The sequence below is a fragment of the Lithobates pipiens genome, unplaced genomic scaffold (genome assembly GCF_037356315.1).
Source record: "Lithobates pipiens isolate NorthernLeopardFrog02 unplaced genomic scaffold, aLitPip1_a1.2 Scaffold_28, whole genome shotgun sequence".
Classification (NCBI taxonomy): domain Eukaryota; kingdom Metazoa; phylum Chordata; class Amphibia; order Anura; family Ranidae; genus Lithobates; species Lithobates pipiens.
Window position 1 is genome coordinate 171,285,683 of NW_027507789.1, and position 22,568 is coordinate 171,308,250.

Consider the following 22,568-nt stretch of genomic DNA (forward strand, 5'->3'; position numbering starts at 1 on the left):
GGCAGCCAGGAGGTGAAGTCGCAGAATGCTGGGTTGGCTGAAAGGTCCTCTATGTGTAAAGGCTGTAAGTACTTTTAATCCCACTTTTGGAGTCTGCACATCTATGAATATCCTGTGACCTAAGACTCTCTCAGAAGTTTGAATTAGATCTAAGAAGCTCCTTCCTTGTTCTAAAAATTTACTTCTGTACACATTACTCCACTACTGCCAAAGATCTGAACCTAAGGTGAAATGCTAGTTCACCCTGTCTCTATGGTTCCTCATTTACCTTTTGGATGTCAGGGGCTGATACATCGAGGATGGCAGAGAAAGGTGTCTTATGAGTGGTCATAATTGTAATCCAGCCCTGATCCTGATCCTATGAAGCACATTGAATGCACACAACAACATGTTTGCTTTGAGCAGAAACAAATTTATTAAGAATAAGAGTATTACAGAGATTCAGAAAAAAAAATTCAATCAAAAATATTGTGACCAGATAAGTGAACTGAAATTCTGTCATAAAGGAAATCTTTACTGAAGGAAATATGAGGGACTATCATTGCTGACATCTGAAAATATCAGTTGCCTGGATGGCACGTTGATTTGTTGACTTCAAAACTATCTGATGGACTGCTTAAAAGAAACAAAAAAAAAACAGATTGTAACATCTTCTTTACATATGACTTAGCAGTCCTTTAAAAAGTAATTCTCAACTCTGCATCAAAATGGATTGGAAATGAAATTGAGGTGCATCCAAGGAAAAGTAAAACTGTCATCAGCACCCGTTCCCACTGCCTCTTACCCTCCAATATGGACCTCCACCAAGGAAGGTGAAACATACAGCTTCCAAAGCAATCCTGAACTGGTGTTCTTGGAGATTAATTACCATACTCTTCTTGCTGGAACACTTCTTCACTGCCCATGGCTTCCTTAATTTCTCACAAATGGTGTGAGGAAGAATAGAAGGAGCATAACATAGTGTAGCATTTTCAGTAGAAAATTAGTAGTAAAAATGAGTACACTCACTTCATTGGAATCACAAACAGGTTTAGGAAAAAAAGCTGACGTTTCTAACCAACAAAATGGCAGCCACATCCCGATGCGCAATGACATCACACGTCACGACTTCCATCTACACGTTTCGTCATCAATGACATCGTCAGGCATGCCCCTGAGGTCCATTTTGGAGGGTAAGAGGCAGCGTGATGGCTTTACATTTCCTTTGAATGCACCTTAATCTCTACTTGTGCTGATCACATTTGCAATCAATTTTGATGTAGAGTTGAGAATTACTTTTTAAAGGACTGCTAAGCAATATGTAAATCAGATGTTAAGGTAACGTGTCAGCAACTTTTTTATTTGTTGTCTTTAACCTATCGCAGCCTAATAATAATTATTTTGTGTGTTTCACTGCTCTTAGGGTTCCAAATATTCACCTATAGTGTTATATATGAGTAGAGCCAGGAATAATACACCTTATACCCACCACCAGTGTGATTAAATAGAGCCATCTCCCCTATGGTAATGCACTCACCAGATTGAATTGCCTTTCACTCTCAAGAAAATGATGAATGGGTTTAATGCACTATTGGAGATTTTTTGTTTTCTCTCACACACAAATGTGATGAGATGAGAGCTGCTGATTGTGGAGTGATACTACCAGGTGGATATTGACCCAAAAGCTTATTTGCCTTTTCAGCAGAGTGAAAGGCAATTTAATCTGGTGAGTGCATTACCATAGTGTAGACAGCTCTATATAATCGCACTGGTGGTGGATATAAGGGGTATTATTCCTGGCTCTACTCACATAAAGAGATGACTGTTAATCACAAACTTTCCTGAACGGAATCACTCTGAAGTTTTATTTTTTATGTATATACCGTTATTTTGACAGTTGTATGGACTTATTTGTATGGTTTTGAATTTTTTTAATATTTTGTATTATTTTCACGTTTTGATTATATCACTTGCAGATATATTATTGTTCACTGCATAGTAGCAGTGGTTGTGCTACTGTGGAATTGATTATTGGTTGGTACACTAATATTATTATTAATTATTGTTATGTGATGGACTGATCTGGATGCTGAACAAAGGTCAAAGCCTAGTATGCAAGATGAGATTATTGGACGAATGATCGTCCACATCGAAAACCAATAGGTTACTAAAGTACAGCAGAATAGAATAAAAAAAGTGATGTAATGTATTTATATTGTATTTTTGGCTGATTGTACTGATTAAATGAAAATCTTATGATAAGGTATTGTATGAGAAAAAATTTCATGTTTGCCCCTTTAGAAAATTTTGGATGAAAGCTGTGTACTAACGATCAGATTATCGTATGATTGCGTCAAAAGTGGTATTTTTTGTATATTTTTTGTATATTTTTTGTATATTCTGATCGCGTGTATGGGACTTCAAGCTTCACTCTGAGTTCAATGGCTGCATGCTTGTTCAAGGTCAGTGGCTCAGAAGGTATTTAAGTCAGAGATAGCCAAGCACGTAGGCTTTTTATAAATAGGTCAGCAATGTCAGTCAAATTTCTCTTAGTAGAGGTTTCCTTTAAAATAATAGAGCCATTAATAATACTAACAAATATATTTCTAAAGGGTTGAGAAATTTGTGAAAGCTGGATATAACAGCATTTAGTGATGAGCTTGGGTTTGGTCCGAACCTAAGTTTGTCCAAGCCTGGAAGTTTGTTATCATTACTGGGCCAATGAGCTGTGGGCAGGGGATTCTGTGCCATGCGGCTGACATACACATAGGGACAGGGATACTCGTGACATATGGGCACATGGCTATATTAGGTCAATGATGTCATTAGCATCCCCGCCCCATTGTATATATGTAGTTGAGGGGTGGGGAATCTCTTTTTCACAGCTCATTGTCACAGCAGCTACAGCTGACAAACTCATTCCTATTGGTAATATGAATAAAGTTTTTCCTGCCTGTATTAGGATGATATACATTGTCACATGCAGCTGAGTTCCAGTTAGTAATCCCACTGAAGGACACTGCAGTTAGCCTCTCCATAGCGTGCAATGACTGATGTCATGAAACTCAGCTGCAGTACAAACGCATCTCTGATGTCAAGTATCTCAAAATTTGTACTCCTTATTTTTTACATATTTGTTAGCATTTTAAACAACTCTTTTATGAAGTTTTTTTTTTGTTTATTTAAGCTTATTGGTTCTATAGCAATAACACAGTAAAGGCAACTCCATAAGGGCTTGTTCACACTTACAGCTTGTGGGAGGTGAAAAAATAGTAGATGGACTGCAGATGGGCAGGCAGTGAGGAGGCACTATAACGCCTTCCAGCTGTCTGCCTACCACACTCTGAAAAGTGATCCAACGCAGATCGCATTTCAGAGGGCTGCAAGGCCTATCGCAAGTGTGAAAGAGCCCTAAAACATATCTGTAATCCGGTTCAAACAAGAGTATTAACACTTGGCCTGGTGAACTTGTGCTGTGGTGATCTGAACTTTTACAGCATGGTGAGTATCTGCAAGAAAACACAGAATTTAGTATTTTTTTATAAGCTACTCTGCTATTTCCAAATATATCACTTCCAAAATTCAGTAAAGTCTTTAAAAAATTAGATAAGGAAAAAGGTTTGGGTACACAGTCATGTCTACATTCAGGACTTATGTAGGCATACCTTCCAACTTCCTGAGATGGAACGAGGGACATCTATTGGCAAAAACATGTAGGCATAGGACACACCCACTGCCACACCCCATTTAAAGGAGAATTATACAAAAAAAGATTGGTTAAACCCATAAGTGCTTTTTTTACCACTACTATTCCTTCATATTGGCTTTTGAAATTTACAGATGCAGCAATTTAGAAATGAGATGAAAGGCTGAGCTCTGGGAAATACTTTTTGAAAGAGTGTATATAGTGTATTTTCTATACAACTTTATAGAGGGAAAAAGGGACAAAATTTGCTCCAAATGAGGGACAGTCCCTCAAAAACCAGGGACAGTTGGGAGCTATGATGTAGGCCTTAAAAAGGTATCTAAACTTAAGAATACAAAATGTGATTTATTAAAGCTAACCAGTTAGATATGGTGGCTGCCTTAATTTTCTTTTTTTGAGATATGTTCCAAAATTTTAACCTAGTTATCCTGCCAGTAACACACTTCCTGTACTTGGGTGAAAATGCTAACTCATAGTACTGTATTCGTAAAGCAACAAGGTTGTCACTCTAGGACAGAAAGTATGTTAGGAATACAGAACACCCTTATCTCCATAATATAGGGGGCACAAATATTTTTATATATCATAAACAGAGGTGACCAGTTAAGTTTAGTTCTGCCAGGTGGTAATCTACCCAGGCTAATTTGTAGTATCTCACTTGGCTGTCTCCTAAGCTGCTCCCCTACTGCTCAGCTAAGATCTCTCTCTTGGCACTGAGGGAACCAAAGAGAACACATCTGCATACTGACCAGACATCGGGCCAGACCAGTAGAGACACTCGAGGTAGCTCAGCACAGACCTCAGTGATCATATCTGCACCATTGCCACAGGTAGACCAGAACATCCTCTCACTGGGATCTGCCCATTGTTCACACTGATAGCTGGAACTGAGTTGAGTTGAGAGGAATCTTAATATAGCGCGGTCTTACCCCGGAGGGTCCTACCTCCAGTAACCCCCAGTTACTAGAGGTAGGACATTAAGTATACTATACCTATACCACATCTGTACTGCACCTTTACTGCATGCTGGTTTCTTCCTGTGTTCAGTAAATCAAGCATTTATACTGCTCACTGCTGCACTTAAGGTGATCTTGCTACTGTCTGTGCTGATCTGTACACCGTGGGGTTTATTTACTAGAGCTGGAAAGTGCAAAATCAGACTAACTTCTACATAGAAACCAATCAGCTTCCAGGTTTTATTGCCAAAGTCTAATTGAACAAGCTGAGGTTAGAAGCTGCCATGCACAGCTGCACCAGGTTCTGAATGCACCAGTTTTAGTAAATATACCCCCCAAGTGTCATCTTATGGCTAGTCCTTATTACTAATCACCCTGTATGCTAAATTGTGTTATTACCATTGTTAATCAATGTCTGTGCTGTCTTTGTTACCAACCATATCAGGTGACAATATATTAGGTTTGACTTTAACCCCTTCCCGACCGCCGCACGTCGATATACGTTGGCAGAATGGCACAGGTGGGCAAAAGGGCATACAGGTACGTCCCCTTTAAGATGCAGCATTGTGGGCTCGTGCGCACGCCTGCCATGTGCTCCGTGACCGTGGGTCCCGATGTCCGATGGGTGCCCGCAATCGTGTCACGGAGTGGGAGAATGGGGAGATGCCTTTGTAAACAAGGCATTTCCCCATTCTGCCTGGTGACATGTCAGAAATCACTGCTCCCTGACATCGGGAGCAGTGATTGCTGTCATGTGAGTCATAGCCCACCCCCCCATAGTTAGAATCACTCCCTAGGACACACTTAACCCCTTGATCACCACCTAGTGTTTAACCCCTTCCCTGCAAGTGTCATTTACACAGTAATCAGTGCATTCTTATAGCACTGATCGCTGTATAAATGACAATGGTCCCAAAATAGTGTCAAAAGTGTCTGTTGTGTCCGCCATAATGTCGCAGTCATGATAAAAATCGCAGATCACCGCCATTACTAAAACAAAAAAAATTTATAAAAATGACATAAAACTATCCCCTATTTTCTAGACGCTATAACATTTGCGCAAACCAATCAATATACACTTATTGTGTTTTTTGTTTTGTTTTTTACCAAAAATAGGTAGAAGAATACATATCGGCCTAAACTGAGGAAAAAAAAAATTTTTAAATATATTTTTGGTTGTATTTATTATAGCAAAAAGAAAAAATATTGCTTTTTTTTCAAAATTGGCGCTCTTTTTTTGTTTATAGCGCAAAAAATAAAAAACACAGAGGTGATCAAATACCACCAAAAGAAAGCTCTATCTGTGGGGAAAAAAGACGCTAATTTTGTTTGGGTGCAACGTTGCACAACCGCGCAATTGTCAGTTAAAGCGATGCAGTGCCGAATCGCAAAAAGTGCTCTGGTCGGGAAGGGGGTTAATCCTTCTGGGGCTGAAGCGGTTGCTAACTGGTCCCGTGCCTTGTTTTCTTTGATACAGTACTACTACTATTTCAATGATTTACTGTGAAATTGCATACTTTGTACACTCAACCTAGAGTGGTAGAGGGGCTGAAATTCTTAAAGAGGTTGAAGAAAAGAATAGAGAACCCATCCCATCTAGCGGCTCCTGTACATGTAGTGCTATAGGTGTGTACCATTACAGAGATAGTTACTCCATCACTCTATAACAGACACATTTTAGGTGTTATATGACCACTTTCAGACTTGGAGTATAGTGACAACAAGACCATCACCACAATTTATATCCACAATCAGAATATAGGAAGCATTTACATTTGGACGCAGGCCATGCATTGTCCATTCAGGGGAAATACTGCAATGGCCCTTGAAAAGAACTGAACAAATAAAGTCAGTTGCTATTCCTACGCCTGTTTGGATTGGATTACATGATCTAAAAGCCTACAACTATTGGACTGCCAATTCCCCCTGACTGATTAAATTGGTGGGAGGCATGCTACATATATACACTTGTTTCTAAATTCACAGTAGCTATCATGTGATATAGACACTCTCAACAATTGGTCCAAAAGCAGTCCAAATCTATAATCCATTATCTTAACACCAGCATGGGTTTAGTACCTAGAAGTGAAATTGTTTTGCTGATTTGTTTAAAGAAATTGCATACTTTACTGTATATAATGTAGTCCAAGCATTGTTATTAAGGTACTCTGAGTTTTAAAAAGTATTGGATACAAGCACAATTTCTAATGGTATACTATTTTAGCTGTCTTTAGCATTGATACTGCATGGAGCACCTATAAATAAAAACAAATTGGACCCTCTTGTCCTGGTCAAGGACAGAATGTTGCATTTTCTTGATTTCTCTGTTTGCCCTTTGTCAAAAATTTGTTTAGAAGGCTATATTTATTATCTTACCAGTACTGTTGTTACGAACAGGAGCACTGTGGAAAAAGAAAGAGGGTTATCATTAATTTATAATTTTTAGGATTAAAAGTAAAATGATTTACTGAAAATTGCACAGATTGATAGACAAAATGAGGCCTAATTAAAGTGGCCATTTGTGAAAATGTGGGCACTGAGTAATCATACCAGGGCAGCGTTCAGTCTGGCGGTAGGTGTGAGATATTTAGAGACTTATTTTTGGCTGCACCCACAAGTGATTGTAAAGTCTTATTTTTTTAATAATAATAAACTTGTTATACTTGCCTGCTCTGTGCAATGATTTTGCACAGAGCAGCCACAATCCTCCTTGTCTCGCATCCCTCGTTGGAACTCCTGCCCCCCCCCCTTCCAAGTGCCCATCATAGGAAGCCTCTTACTATGGAGGCTCCCAAGCCAATGGACACACAGAGTGATACACGGCACCCCCCCCCCCCCCCCCAAATCGTTCTCACTGGCTTTTATTGACAGCAGCTGGAACCAATGGCTTCTACCACTGTCACTGAGCATTATGAGGAGGGATAGAGCCAAAAAAGCCGCTGCTCTGGTGCAATTGCTGGAAAGAGATCGGTATAAGGGGGGGGGGGGGGGTAGAGCAGAACACAAAAGGGTTTTTTGGATTAATTGATAGCGTTATTAGATTGAGATATAGGCTGGGTTCACACCGCTGCGGGGGGAGAACCGGATGTGATTCGCACAGCAAATCACATCCGATCTCCGTAGCACTGCGAGTTCAGCCATACAGATAGTATGGCTGAACTCGCAGCTGTCCCGCAGCAAACTCGCACAGGACCCTTTTTTGGGTCCGCAACGGAATCGGATCGCATGGGGGTTCACACCATGCGATCCGATTCCTGTGCGAGTCGGCAGATCGCACTGCGATATGCCGACGGATCTGGGGGTGTCATTAACATAACATTGACACCCCCAGCCGTCCGCATAGGGCAGTGTGAACTGCCGGCGGGAGGTGAGCGATGCGGGAAAACGCCGCGGATTCGCGGCGTTCCCGCATCGCAATAGTGTGAACCTAGCCTTAAGGATAACATGTCCAGTTGCTTGAACAGTTATGTTTAGTTAGCATCCTGAAAATTATAAAAATATATATTTAGAACTCTATTAGGTTTATATGTCTTATTTTTACCATTTTGCAACATTTTTACTTAAAAAAATGTTGCTTTTTTGCCATCTGTATCAGGAAGTGCAGCGATTTCCTGTCCAATAGACACAACAGACAGTAAGAAAAAACCTCCACCAAGTAAGAGGCACCTGTCAACAGAACAAATATTCTAATTGGAAGATTTGTTCTCTTCTCCTTTTCTGGTGGCAACTCAAAATTTGTGTAGCCAGGTGCTTGGCTAATAATGGAGAGTGAGAGAAACACTGGCTGCAGCCAATCTCTGTAGTTGCTGCCCTGCAGTGCTGAACTGGTAAATATCTACTCATATATCAGTAAGAGGAGGGATCTGCTAAAAAGGAAGAGTTCAATAGGCTGAGTCAGGCAGCACTGCATTGTGGGAACTGTGTTCCAGAGGAGACAGACTCTACTGTAATCAGGAGCTTTTCAACTGCATTTCCCAGAGGGGGATTGCCAAGAGGCATTTTCTCAATCTGTAAAGGACACCGCTTCCTTTTGCCATGAGGGAGCCTGGAAAATGTGAAAATGTGCACATCACTGTCCGGTGTGCACCACCACTGCGCCGCACAACAGAGGCCTGAGTCATCTGGGTGTAGAGCAGAGAGTGGACTGATTGCTGTGTGTGACCAGATGGGTAGCTGCAATATCACTGGGACTGCTGAGTTGCTGGGACTGGTGAGTGGCTGCTGTGGGGAGTTATCTCCTGCTAAAGAGACTGAGCAATTTAGGAACTGACCATACAGCCATCTAGTAACCCTGTTTCTGCTTGCAGGCTTGACTGGGACTATTCTCATGTGCACCAATGGTACATCTGGGCCCCAAAGCTAGCCGGCTGAAGGTGAAGCACTAAAGACACCCTTTACAGCTGCTACACAGTAATCTTTCCCTATTGCTTATGATAAGAGGTACCTCTCAGAGGACATTGCACTTTATCCTAGGCTTTCTCCTAGAGTGCACTCCATACTAGTTAATAAGCATTATTATTCACATTGCAATTAATACTTATATGCATTGTTTATTGTTGACTTTTGCTGATTTGCTTTTGCTGCTAATTCATGAGTTATTCCCAGTCTAGTTGTACAGAACTCTCTTCTAAGTTACAGTATCTTGGCATACTGATTATACTGTCTAGTGGACTGTGTCTAAATCTACCTTCTGTGTGTTCATTTATGCTCAAACCACCATTTATTCTAACCCGTACCAATAAATTGTCTTAATTTACCACTAACTGGTCTTGTGACTATTTCCTGGTACTAATTCACAGCCATGCTAAAGGTCCTATAAGTGCTTGCAGTAACTTTCACTCAACCAGGTGTGTCAAAGGGGCTGAGATTGTTCTTGGAATCGAGGCAAGAACAGATAAACCAAATTACCAAGCAGCAAATTCGGGGGGGGGGGGGGAGGGGGGGTAGTGCTACATTTGAACAAACAGAGAGGGTAAACCTCCCCAACAGGTATATATACAGCAATGAAAATCTCACAGGAATGCTGATTCTTTATGACTCTATGAAAAAGGAAAAAAAAAGGTTTGGCCTCTAAATATACAGCATATCTTCATACTACCAAATAGTTTTCCACTTGTTATTCATTTATTGTTATTATTGGTAATTATTTTGCTATACATACTGAATTTCATGTCCTTCTATAAGATGTTTATATGTGCCAATCTCCATCTCCAAGTGGTTCTTCTGGTCCATGAGTATTTTATAAGCGGTGTTTTGCTTTTCCAGGTCGAATCGTATTTGTCCGAGCTCTGACTCCAGGTTGTTGATCAGACATTGTAACTGAGATAGCTGAGATTGGTAATTGGCTTCTGTTTCAGCCAATGAGTTCCCTAGCGCTGATTTCTGTAAAAAAAAATTAACATCATTTGAAGTCCAAGAAGTTTTGAACTTCGATTGAAGTTAATCTTTTGCAAATTGAAGTTCAAATGTACAATGTATAAATAATCTGTTATTTTACATTATAAATATTCTAGATGCTAATCTTCAAATTATATATCCTTTCTACACTGTCACTTTATAAAAAAGTATATCCAAAAAAGTTTTTCTTACCATACTTAATTGGCTTTGAAGTTCAATTTCCAGTGTTTGCACGCTGCGTTTCAACTCAATAAGGCCACTAGAAACGGACTGCAACTGTTCAGCTCCGAACACCATATCACGGTTCAGGTCTTCAATCTGAAAATAGTATGTGAAAATGATAAGCAGAGGTTTGAATACAGCTTTAAGCTAGCATTAAATATATATAGTTTACGATAAAATGTTGTGTCAGTAACACCTTCAAAAACATAGGTAGAGGCATGGAAGAGTGATGACAATAAAGACCCAGTGATTCATCAAATCTGCCCGTTTATTTGTATTTTTTTTCTATTTGTATTTTTTTTTTGTTTTACCTAAGCATGTTTGAATTAATTTACTGTTGACTGAATCACTACCCCTGCTGCAAGCCTATGCATCAGCTACTCTTCTGGTACACATAATATAATATAAAAATAATATGGGCTATTGCTGAACTTTTCTTCTGCTAATTTCAGACCATGCCCCTGTGCCTCTCCTTCCCTTATTTCCTCAAGATTGTATATTTTATGTTCCTCTACTCTCTCTTCCAATATATTGTATCCCTATGACCACCATTTTGTTGCCCATCTCAGGACTAGCTCTATGGTATCAATATACTTTTGTAAATGTGGTCCCCAGAACTGGACACAGCACCTTAAATTAGGTCTACTAAAGCTTTACATGATGCACCCCAGAATTAAAATTGCTTTCCATGCTTCTTGACCACACTGTTTGATTTTATTATTATTATTATTATTTTATTATTATTATTTTGCAAAAGGTTTTACATCTTAAATTAGCACCCCAAAATCTTCTATTTCAAGAGAACCCATATGTTGTTAGACTTTAAGACTTTACTGGTACCAGGAAGGGGCAGACACATACAGAAATATGTAAAAAGATTATATATTTTGTTACAAAGCATTAAAATTGTTAAAATCATAAAACACATCAATATCAAGCAATGTAGGCCTTATATACTGTCAATGCATAGTTAACGTTGCTGAAGTATCCAAGAGGTTGACATGTTTCACATCTATAAGCTTCTTCGGGACCTTTTATATTTTGGCAGCAAAGAAAAATTACCTAACAAAATAGACAATATTTGATCTTATACATGTTATTAAGATATAAAAGGTGGTAAAGAAGCTTAAAGATGTGAAACGCATCAAACTCTTGCAAACTATGCATTTACAGTATACCGTATATGGCCTTCATTGCTCGATAGGGATTTTTAATGTTTTGTAATAAAATATATAATCTTTTTATATACTTCTGTATGTGTCTGTCCATTCTTTGTACCAGTAAAGTCCAACAACATAATGGTTCTCTTGAAAAAGTTGATACAATGGATATAGTGCATTTATAATAGCCATTTTTCACCCCAAAATCTTTCATATCTTTTTCTTCTGTAGATATGACCAACACTGTAGCCTCAATATTGTATTCTAAAACCAGTTCTCCTTAAGTTTTTTATTTTGCAAAACAGTTCATGTGCAGTTCTGTAAAAAAGAGGTGAGCAAATGGCAGTAGCAAGACAAGATAGTTCAGTTTTGCCAACAGTACATTGATATAACTATGCAGTGATCTAAGAAAAAACACATATTAAGTTAGACACCAGCCTTTATTTGGAAACATTGGTTACCTGGTTCTCTAGCCCTGCCAAAGACCATTATACAAATATGAATAATAATGGTAAACCAATTGCATAATAAGATAAAAGTTAAGACATCCTCAAAGTTGGATGGCAGCCACTTATCTTGGGTCAGATTCTGAAATCATACTCTTTGTTGGAAATTTGACATGGGTTTGTTTAATAGGTTCTCCTCAGTGCTGAGGGACAGGAAAGATTGATTTTTTTTTTACCCCATCAATTCTTTAGCTATACCCTTGGCCCAAGTACTGTACTCATGGCAAACATGCCAAGAAACTAAAGTAATATCATTTTGTGCCCCCAAATCATTTCATGGTGGTCCAAGTGCTGGTAAGCATAGACAGGGCTTTTCTCCATAGTACGGTAATATCAATAATTTACTGAATGCAGGTCAAACTTAAAAATAAGTGCTTAGAAGTCCCATTATGTAAAGTAATCAGTGTTAGGTACAAGTTAATAACACTAATTCTAGCTCACTTTAAATTAAAGCAACCAGTAGGCAGAGGACCACATTGGAACCTTCTGTTCATTTAAATACTGCAGTTTTCTTTAGCTCCTATTAAAGTAGATCAAAATCCCTAACTAGACAACATATAATTTGTAGTACAGTGTAGCATAAGAAATTGCCATATTTTTTCTCTAAAGTATTATTTACACCTATTTCCATCTTTGAAATCTCATCACTCGTTATCTCCTCCAGCCTTTTCATGTCTACAAATATGCACTTTTGAAATGTAGTTCCATGTAATTTCTAAGAGCAAATTTCCTGATAGTGATATCGGGGGAAAGATGGGGGCCGAGCGTTGTCACCCAATGATGGGAAGTGCCTGAACAAAGACTATCTTGCCATGATTAACAGGTATAACTTTAATGAAAACTGCAGATTTGAAAATAATTAAAAAAAAAGTACCCTTTTTTTGTCCACTCTCATACGGTAAATATTAGGGTACACACATTTATAGTCTGGTAATTATAATATTTTTATTTATATTTTATCTAAGATGCATTCTTTTAAAAATGGAGTTACCCTTGTAAGGAACATATCCTCAACCTCTTTGAGGTTTCTCTCCATTAGCTTTTCATACTCCTGTCGAATCTCAGACAAGGTTTTGTTCAAATCTTCACATGGAGCAGCATTGACTTCTACGCTGACTCTAGCACCCAAATGGGTGCGCAGAGAGTTGACCTCCTGTAAAAAAAAAAGGAATAAATTAGTCTGGTACAAATGGATATTATTAGCCTGTATCCTAGAAGTATTTATTTTACTTCACCTCTTCGTGGGTCTTCTTCAGCTCTTGGAGCTCCTCTTGAAGGCTGTAGACCTGAATTTGAAGATCATCTACCTCCATGTTCAGTCTCTCTAGGACTTTGTGGAGACCCTTGACATCAGCCTCAATGCCTTTTCTCAGATTAATCTCCAATTCATATCTAAACAAAAGGAAGATACAAAGTATTATATGTAAACAAGCTGCCAGGATTCAGTGGCAGAGATAACCATATCTGCGTAGCTACACAATTAAACTAAGACCAGGGAATACCAAAAATGCAAGGAAGGGGGGATTCAGGAAAAATGGGAACAGAAATAAGGCAGCAGGGTACAGGGCACAAGGCTAGATCAGGAGCAGGATAAACCGACATACAGTATCTGGCAGCAGAGGTGTAACTAGAACCTTCAGGGCCCTGACACAAGAAACCTTGAAGGACCCCCCTGACCCACTCATCGGTCCCAGGGCTCTTTTGGGTCCCGCTTCCCTCCCCACTGATCCGGGGGCCCTTTACTCCTGTTGTGGGGGCCCTATATTATGGTCCCGCAGCGGGACTCTTTCACATGTTCTGCAGTGGGCCCCCTTCCTACCATCTTGAGGCCCCTCCACGGTGGCAGAAAGCAAGACATATGTCACCAGCACAATAGGGAACTCTTAATAAGAGTCCAACACAGTGGCAGAACTAGCAGGGTGGCAAAGGTCACACTTGCAACTGGGCCCTGGCATTTCACCACTTTGGGGGTGCCTTGTCTCCTCTTGCTGACCTGCCCCTGCTATTGATAGTGCTGGCCTGGCATCTTTGTCTCCATGGCTGTGGTGTTAGTCTATTAGGACCCAGTGCTGGTTACATTAGGGGGCTGATGGATGCATGCAGGGGAGGGGCAGCACTATTGGTTGTAGACAGCTGAGTCCCCGCTGGTCACCTAGCAGTGGTAACTCTTCATTGCCTTCTCTGTTGACATACTGATCAGGACGTGATTCAATGGATGATGCTCCCAGTCGGATCAAATAAACACAGCATTTATTAGAATCAAGAGTATAGTCACATATATATCAACCATATGTTCAGCTGTCGCGTGGGCTCCTTGCCAGTTAGGCGGGGGCTCTGATCAAAAAAACCTCGTATTCAATATTAGATACGACTGGGAGCATCACCTGTTGCATGTCAACAGAGAAGGCTATGCAGTGTCACTACTGCTGGGCAACCAGCGGGGAGCTCAGCTGTCTACAACTAATTGCGCTGGCCATACCACGCATTTGCCCATCAGCCCCTAAAGTTACCAGTACTGGGTCCTTTTGCATTGCTGCTGCTACCGTGTAGACAGAGATCCTGGACCAGCGCTGTCAATAGCAGGGACAAGACAGAAAGAGGAGGCTGGGAACTCCCATGATGGCCAGTGGCAAGTGCGACCTTTGTGACCCTGGTAGTTCCACTACTGGGGTCCCCTTCTACCTGGAATGTATAGATGGGGGAATTGGATAATTTTTTTTATTAAACCTAATGGTTGAACGAAAAAAAAAACAATCAATGTATAGGCTGCCTATATGCGAACACTGGAACTGAGCAAGATTGTGAACGGGGGGGGGGGGGGGGGGCAAAGAGGAGAGAGATGGGAGGGAGATGGCAACAGTTCAGTTATCACAGCATACTGCAGTGCTCACTCAGCCGAGGGCCAAGGTTGGTAGCTTGTGGCCCAGGCAGCATTGATCCAGCTAGAAATGTGTATCTGGCTGCTGTTTTTCATATTTCCGGGCCGGGCAGACACAGGAGGAACAGAGGTGGGAGGAGGAGCAGGTTGTATTCCTCACTCTTCTCCCGTGCATGTGGGGGGGGGGGGGGGGAGTGTCACAGTCACTCAGCTCAGCTGCAGCCACCTTTCTCTAAATATACAGGCTGATTTTCCTGCTCTATGGACAAGAAAAATCAGGCTGTTTTTTCAATTTGTCACTAAGATAACGGGAGGTTGGCAGCACTGCTTGGGCCCCCCACGGTGGTGGAACTTCAGGGCCTTGTCAAAAGTGGGACCTCTGAGACCCTGGTAGTTCTGTCACTGTCTGGCAGCAAGCAAGGCAAATCATACACTGACACTAGGTGTATCAACAGAGAGATGCTTAGGTACCCTTCCAGCACCCAGCACCAGGTGGAGACTAATTGCCAGAAACTGCTGGCTGCTGATAGACACCCACTGGTGAACACTGGGACTACAGCTATATGCCCAGGGAACCACAGTGCCAACAGCAGGAGAATCAGGTGCAGTAATACCTCGGATTGCAAGTAACGAGGTTAACGAGCTCTTCGCAATACGAGCTATTATCTAAATCCTGACTCGGTTTGCGATCGTTGACTCACAAAACGAACGGGATTCAAGCCTCTACGGTGTGCAGTATTGTATTTGGCCAGACGTGCGGGGGCACCGGTGACATTCGGAGACGCTTGAATGCACTCAGAGCCACTTGGAAGAGACTCTACGAGTGTTTCTGAGTGCATCTGAGCAGCTCCGATTGGTTTCTGAGTGTTTCCAACACCCCCCCCCCCCCACCTCTGGCTACATGCGGTAATGCATACCATAGAAGTCACTGTGGAACAAATTATCTGAATTTCCACTGACTTCTATGGGGAAACTCACTTTGATATATGAGTGCTTTGGATTACAAGCATTCTTCTGGAACGAATTATGCTCATAATCCAAGGTTCTACTGTACTGACACAAGCTTACTTTATAAATTGTTGCAAGACTGCAAGACATATATGGGGACATGAGTGCACAGTAAGCCAAAGCAAGCCATTTTTCAATAGCCATTTCAAGCTAATAAATAGTGAATAGTGGACTGGTATGTTCCTGTATTTGCAGAAAATTTACTTAGATTGAAAAGAAAAACTAATGCTGCCACCACTTCTAAGTACTGGTAAACTGCATAATTTTCATTTATTTGTTCTTAGGCAATAAGTTTTAATATATCACACTCACATATATAAAAAAAAAAAAAAATATGCACAGGCTATATTAACTCAGAACACTTATGCCCTGTACACACAATAGGATTTTACGACAACAAATGTTAGATGTGAGCTTTTTGTCGGAAAGTCCGACATGTGTATGCTCCATAGAACATTTGTTGTTGGAATATCCACCAACAAATGTTTGAGGGCAGGTTCTCAAATTTTCCGACAACAAAACTTGTTTACACAAAACTTGTGTACACAATTCCGACGCACAAAAGTCAGAAAGTCAGATAACAAAATTTCCGACAACAAAACTTGTCGGAAATTCCGAGCATGTGTACACAATTCCAACGCACAAAAGTCCATGCGTGCTTGAAATCAAGCAGAAGAGCCTCACTGGCTATTGAACATTTCTCAGCTCGTTGTACGTGTTGTTGTATGTCCCCGCATTCTTGACGTTTGAACTTTCCGACAACATTTGTTAGACCGTGTGTATGCAATGGTTTGCGCCAGCATCCTTCGGAAAAAAATCCACGGTTTTGTTGACGGAAAATCCTATTGTGTGTACAGGGCATACGATTTTGTTTGGACCCATACTGCTAATAACAAGTCCTCTGCTATATCAGCTACATAAGGTGCTTGTTCTTACTTGTACAGGTGCTTTCTGTTATCCTGATTCTCTTAAGGAACTCTAAGTACAAAAGGGAAACCTCCCATTTCACATAGTCCTGCACTAGCTGCTTCAGTTACAAATTGAATGACCATATTGCTGTCTTGTGGCTGAGGAGACCCCCTTGTCTTGCATACACGCGGTCACACAAATGTTGTCGGAAAGTTCGAACGTCAAGAATGCCTAGCCTTGTGTAAATATGGACTTAAAAAAAATCTATACTTATATATGCAGGGGTCTCTGAGATCAGGGATGTGGGGGAGTATAGTGAAGATAACAGCAGGTACCTTATAGCACTTTACTGTGGAGTGTGCTTGTTACTTTTTGTAGTTTGGGTACATATATACTGGACATAAAGACTGAATATATCTCTTTTGTATTATTAATACATAAATATACCAATACTGTAGTAATTGATTTTTTATGAACTTACTTGTTCCTTAAGTCATCTGCTGTCAGTTTGGCATTGTCCATCTCCAAAAATACTTTTGCATTTTGTTTATAGGCTACAGGGATCTGTAGAACATGTAGGATGTTAGTATTTGGAACATTCATATCTCATCTGTATTTGACTTTATGCAATGTGAAAATGTAGTAAGTACCTTTTTCAGCTCAGAGTTTACAAAGGAAAATGGGTATGCTTATGTGCATAATGGGGATAGAATGGAAGTAGCCTCAAAATAACCATAATGGCTCAAAAGGTATGACCCAGAAACATTCAAACAAACTAAAAGCAATTAAAGAACCTAGAACAGATGGTTTACACTTGATCTATATCTGATTGTGATCTATAGCTTTGTTTTTTCAAAACCATTGTTTCCATTTTTAGAGACTCTTTAATGATGGTACCACTATTTCTCTCAGTGAGATATAAAAGTTGAGTTGGCTATTTGACCAACATCCACTCGTAAATATCAATGTTAGAGGGTCTTCCTATTCCATAATGATCCTTGTTAAAGGGTCTGTAATATACTGGTTCACTACTACAAGCAATGGATATTTAAAGTGTTGGTATAGCCCAACCTTTTATTTTTCATTTGGATAGCATACAGAAGGACTGAACCCCCTTTCAATGTATTTTTGGGATTTCCCTTCACTTTCTGTCCTAGAGATGCAATCTCTAACAAGTGCAGAGAGTTCTCCCCTTAGCAGAAAAATCTTGATAGAGGACCTTATCCTTCCCCACCCTATCCAAAAATAAAATAAAATAATTAATGATAGCAAGTTGAAAGAAATGAAAGGCTAACCTCCTTTTCTGTCTACGTAATGTCTTTGAAATGGTAAACATAAACAGTCTATTCTCCACTATTATTTAAAGATTATGTAAGATTAACTACAAAGAACAAAAATGCTAATAATTAATTTTTAAAATATTTAAAAAATCCGTAGAAACCTAGTAAATTATGGTTTTGTAGTATTTTTAAAGTGTTTTTTTTTTAATTTACCATATTTACAAGAAAATATTTTTCTTCAGTAGTAAAACTATAAAGAATGCTTATTTTCTACTGAGGAAAGAAAGACCATATTTGTTGATCTGTGCAATGTTAAAAATAATATAAGTATTCAGATAATTGTTTACTTTATTACAGAATAAAAATATTTGTTTCTATAATGACAATAATTAATACCGTATATCTATAGCTCTTTCAAAGCAGTTGATAAAATGTTACACTTATGTATAAATAATGGTTAAGACCACAAAAACACATTTTAACATTCCATTAAACCAAGAAATAAAACACCACTTACTGGATACTGAAAGCAGCTCCAGATGCCTGAATTGCTGCTGTATTATCAGAACTTTTAAGCTTAATGGAACCACCCAAAAGGAGACTGCCCTTCAGTAAAAGTCTTAAGTAAAGTGGGTCCTCATTACCCTTATTTGCTATATAATGTACACCTCCAGGTGTCTAGTCCCATTTTTTTTTACATGAGATGAAACACATGGACACAAAAACTATGACATGTAGCCAGACTCCTGGTCACCAGCACTGATAGGTGAGTCTCATAAGCCACTCTATATATTAGAGAGTTGACCCAGCACAGCAAAGCTAGTTAACCATTATCTGCCGTCCCAGTTTGCATGTCAGTGTGCTTTAGTACTTAGGGTCCAAGGAACACTCTACAGAAAAAGTGACTGGGGAGTGACTTAGTCAAAAGTAGTTTGTAGTTTCGGAACCAACACACAGGGGAATTTCCATCCAAGACTTCCACTGATGGACAGCCAGTTAATTTCTAGGAAGTTCCCCTCTCTCTTAAATTTTCAGATACTAAAGTAAGAATGTGATTCACATATTTTTTGGGTCCACTATTTTTCTAATTCATGTTACAGGCCAAGCTGTCCAGTAAAAGAGTCAGTTTCAATGGATGAAATAAACCATAAAACATATTGATTATTTAATAAGTATTATAATGCATCAGGTTGTGCATCTTCAGATCGCAAATCATTTTTGATGTTCAGAGAAACTAGCCTACAGAATCTCTGGATCAAAATGACTACTTACTGTTACCAGATTTTAGACCACTAAAGAATTTTTTGCATAGAAGGGTGACCTAGGGTCTTGAAACATTTCCAGAATGTAAAACAAAAACTCTAAGCAGACATTGTCCGTCTCCTTTTTGTGTTTCAATTCTAACTTCCTGAATATAACTAAATTATACCTTTGCTTATACATAGATATTAATGATGATATTACAGCTAATGAATAACTGTTTCCACCATTATCAACAATATCATGATTTTCATAAATCACTTTTGATCCATAAACATTGTCAATAAGTTACCTGACTCTGGAGCTCCTGGATGGTCCTGTAGTACTTGCTGCAGTCTGGTAGACCATCAGGCTCATTCTTCTCAAACCACTCTCTAATATTCCTCTCCAACTGACCATTCTTTTGTTCCAAGGAGCACACTTTTTCCATATATGTGGCCATTCGGTTATTCAGTAGCTGCATTGTCTCTTTCTCATTAAAGCACAAAAGACTATCATTCTTTGAAACACCATGAGCACTTTGGTGCGTGAAGTGATTTCCATGACTGTAACCATGAACAGATCCAAAGCTGTGGCCATGAGAGAAATGTCTAGAGATGCTTATGCCTTTTCCACCAGATCCACCATGGACACTGGGAGCTCTAACATGTCCTCCATGCTGGGCTTGATAATGACCTCCATGGTAGGAAACAGCAGATCCCCTTTGATGGGCAGTATTGTTGTGAATGGATATTTGCTTTTTTCCTTGGGTGGATCCAGAATGAACTTGCTTGACAGTTTGGTTCATGGTGATGGTAACACAAGACTGTGATAGTTGCACGCTTGGTGGAATAGTTACACTGCTGCCTGAGTTTGGAAGTATAGCTGATCCTTGCTGGTGGGTAACTTTTATACAACCTTAGAGGCGTCATTGAATGAATGTCATTTTATGGACTTTTAACAGGCATCCATTAGGGTGGGAATGTGGTTGCACAGTCACTAATGAAAAGACCATTGTTATGTAATCATACAGTGCACAGGGTCACACCCTGGACATTTGACTGACAAGTTATTGAAGCTATTAGATCTTTAAAGCCAAATAAATCCACAATAAAATTCTTAGCCATAGACATAAATGGATGGCTCAGACACATTGTTCTTGAATTAATATTTTTAAAATGTATATTATATATTTATTAGGAATATAGTAACAAATTAGATCACCTGAAGAGTTGATTATCTACAAATAGGATGGATTATTGGTTTTAAATATTATGACCAATGTGGATTGAAATAATCATTGAGTTTATAAATATATTTTATATACCTAGCTATCTGTATGCTCTTCTGAAAGTAAGCAGAAAACATAAACAAGATTCTTAGAATTTACTTACTCTGGTCCTGCAAAGTTATGACACAGTAACCTCTCAGTGAGCCCTCCTCCGAGAGGCAAGGTCAACTCTCTCCTCATCATTTTTTTTTTTTTTATCTCCTCCAGGTCTTCTTCTAGGTCTCAAGTCTCATTTATTTATTTATTTCAGGTACTATATAGCGCTGTCAATTTATGCAGCGCTTTTCATATACGTTGTACATTCACATCACTCCCTGCCCTCGAGGAGCTTACAATCTAGGGGCCCTAACTCACATTACTACATACACATAGTAGGGCCAATTTACACAGGAGACAATTAATCTACCAGCATGTCTTTGGAGTGTGGGAGTCTTCTTTCTTCTCAACTGGCCATCTTCAGATTAAATGCGCATGTAAATGCGAGTTGCTTAAATCCAGATCATGGCTCCTAGCCCCAGCACCTCACAGAAGTTGAGATTGTACAATGACATGTACATTTATGTCAATTAGTGTATATTAGACAGAAATTATCTTCTGCCATAAAAACCTAATAATTTTACAGTTGTAACTTTAGTTCCAATTTAATGTTTTTTTTACACCTTTTTTCATATTAACTTTTTCACCAAAGATATGCTTATTTATAAACCTGTTAAAAAATAAACATAAAGATGCAAAACTCTTGCGGCTTCAGAATTTACTGTTATTTATTTGTTAAAGGAAAATCCACTTTGCACTACAAGTCAAGTTCCTCTACCCCAAACTCGCTCATCCATCTCTTTATGGACTTTGCTTTGTGCACTGGTGCACAATCATGTTGGAACATGAAAGGGCCAGTTAAAGTGATGCAGTGCCCTATTGCAAAAAATGGCCTGGTCAGGAAGGGGGGAAATCCTTGAAATGGTTAACTTTCTTCATATGGGGGCCTCAATTGTGACCCCCTGACATAACCAAAGGGTCACACATTATATACAGTGAATGTAATGCTTCAGAAAGCTGATAGACTCTATGCATGTAATACATAGTCAAAGGCTATGGGCATGTTGCAGATTGGGTACTTGGGGTTTAAATCATTTATCATATAATCTTTTAAACCCAGACATGATTTATGGTAAAGAATATTTTCAGTGGTTCTAATAATTATAGATAATTAGAAACCCCATACTTGTAAAATCATTGGAGCGACATTGTTCTATGCATAGTTTGGAAATATACGGTATTGTTATGTCATATTATTTAACCAATACTTTGGAAATGACGTAACAGTATAAATAAACCTTAGATTTAACACACATACATAAAAATTTAAACCATTTCATGATTTATAGTCAGTAGCTCTAATTAGGTCACATCACAAGCCCAACCCAGAGAAGTAAACCATTTCCAGATGACAGGTTTAATGACTTGTAACGGTAGAGTCACCTTGGGAGGTCACATAACACATGTGTGTCAGAAGGAATACTCTGCAATCCGCTTAACCATCTCAGGGCTCATGTCAACAGGCATTGCTTTCCTGTGTTCCCCATGCATTTGGAACACACATCAAATACAGGCCAGCAAAATCCCATTGATATTAATTGAGCAGTACACATGGCAAATCAGAAGCTGTGTTTCACCTGCTATATGTTGCGTTGCTCTGCAGGACTGAGCGACCTGCAGAGTGCTAAGGCTCAGGTATAAATAAGGTATTAAACATTGAACAAGAAAAGAAAAAACTCTTCCCTTCTGAAATGACCAGACGATACATTACTTTCTTGGAGTTGATCTAAGATCTAAGTGCTCACCGCTTAAGTATAAGATTTAATTTGAATTTTTGTGTTCAAACACAAACTACTCACATAAAGATGATGAAAACACAGCATGTAAAGCCAACAATCGTGTCAGATCCGTAGGGCAGCAGCGGGTGACGTCATGCGTAGCTCCTCCCCTGTACGCGTTACATTCAATAAGAACTTCAACGTTACTGGATTCCTCCCCCCT

The 22,568-nt window shown here is 39.4% G+C and overlaps 1 protein-coding gene across 1 annotated transcript; it reads right to left on the reverse strand.

Moving 5' to 3' along the window:
- Positions 1 to 397: 397 nt before the first annotated feature.
- On the reverse strand, positions 398 to 20,105 carry LOC143935806 (keratin, type I cytoskeletal 19-like). Its single transcript, XM_077459916.1, has 8 exons — positions 19,554 to 20,105; positions 17,203 to 17,285; positions 13,162 to 13,318; positions 12,918 to 13,079; positions 10,231 to 10,356; positions 9,803 to 10,023; positions 7,018 to 7,043; positions 398 to 3,488 (listed from the first exon to the last, which is right to left on the reverse strand). Exons 1-8 carry the CDS (start codon positions 20,046 to 20,048, stop codon positions 3,427 to 3,429), a joined length of 1,332 nt encoding a protein of 443 aa, XP_077316042.1. The 5' UTR covers positions 20,049 to 20,105; the 3' UTR covers positions 398 to 3,426.
- Between the last annotated feature and the right edge of the window lie 2,463 nt (positions 20,106 to 22,568).

Excerpts from the sequence above, each read along its gene's own strand:
- LOC143935806 (XM_077459916.1), bottom strand. The coding sequence starts at position 20,048 with ATGAACCAAACTGTCAAGCAAGTTCATTCTGGATCCACCCAAGGAAAA. Across the intron at positions 10,357-12,917 it reads AGGATATGTTCCTTACAAGG|ATTGAAGACCTGAACCGTGA; the intron begins GTAACTCCATTT and ends TACTATTTTCAG. Across the intron at positions 7,044-9,802 it reads ATAGAAGGACATGAAATTCA|TGCTCCTGTTCGTAACAACA; the intron begins GTATGTATAGCA and ends CTTTTTCCACAG.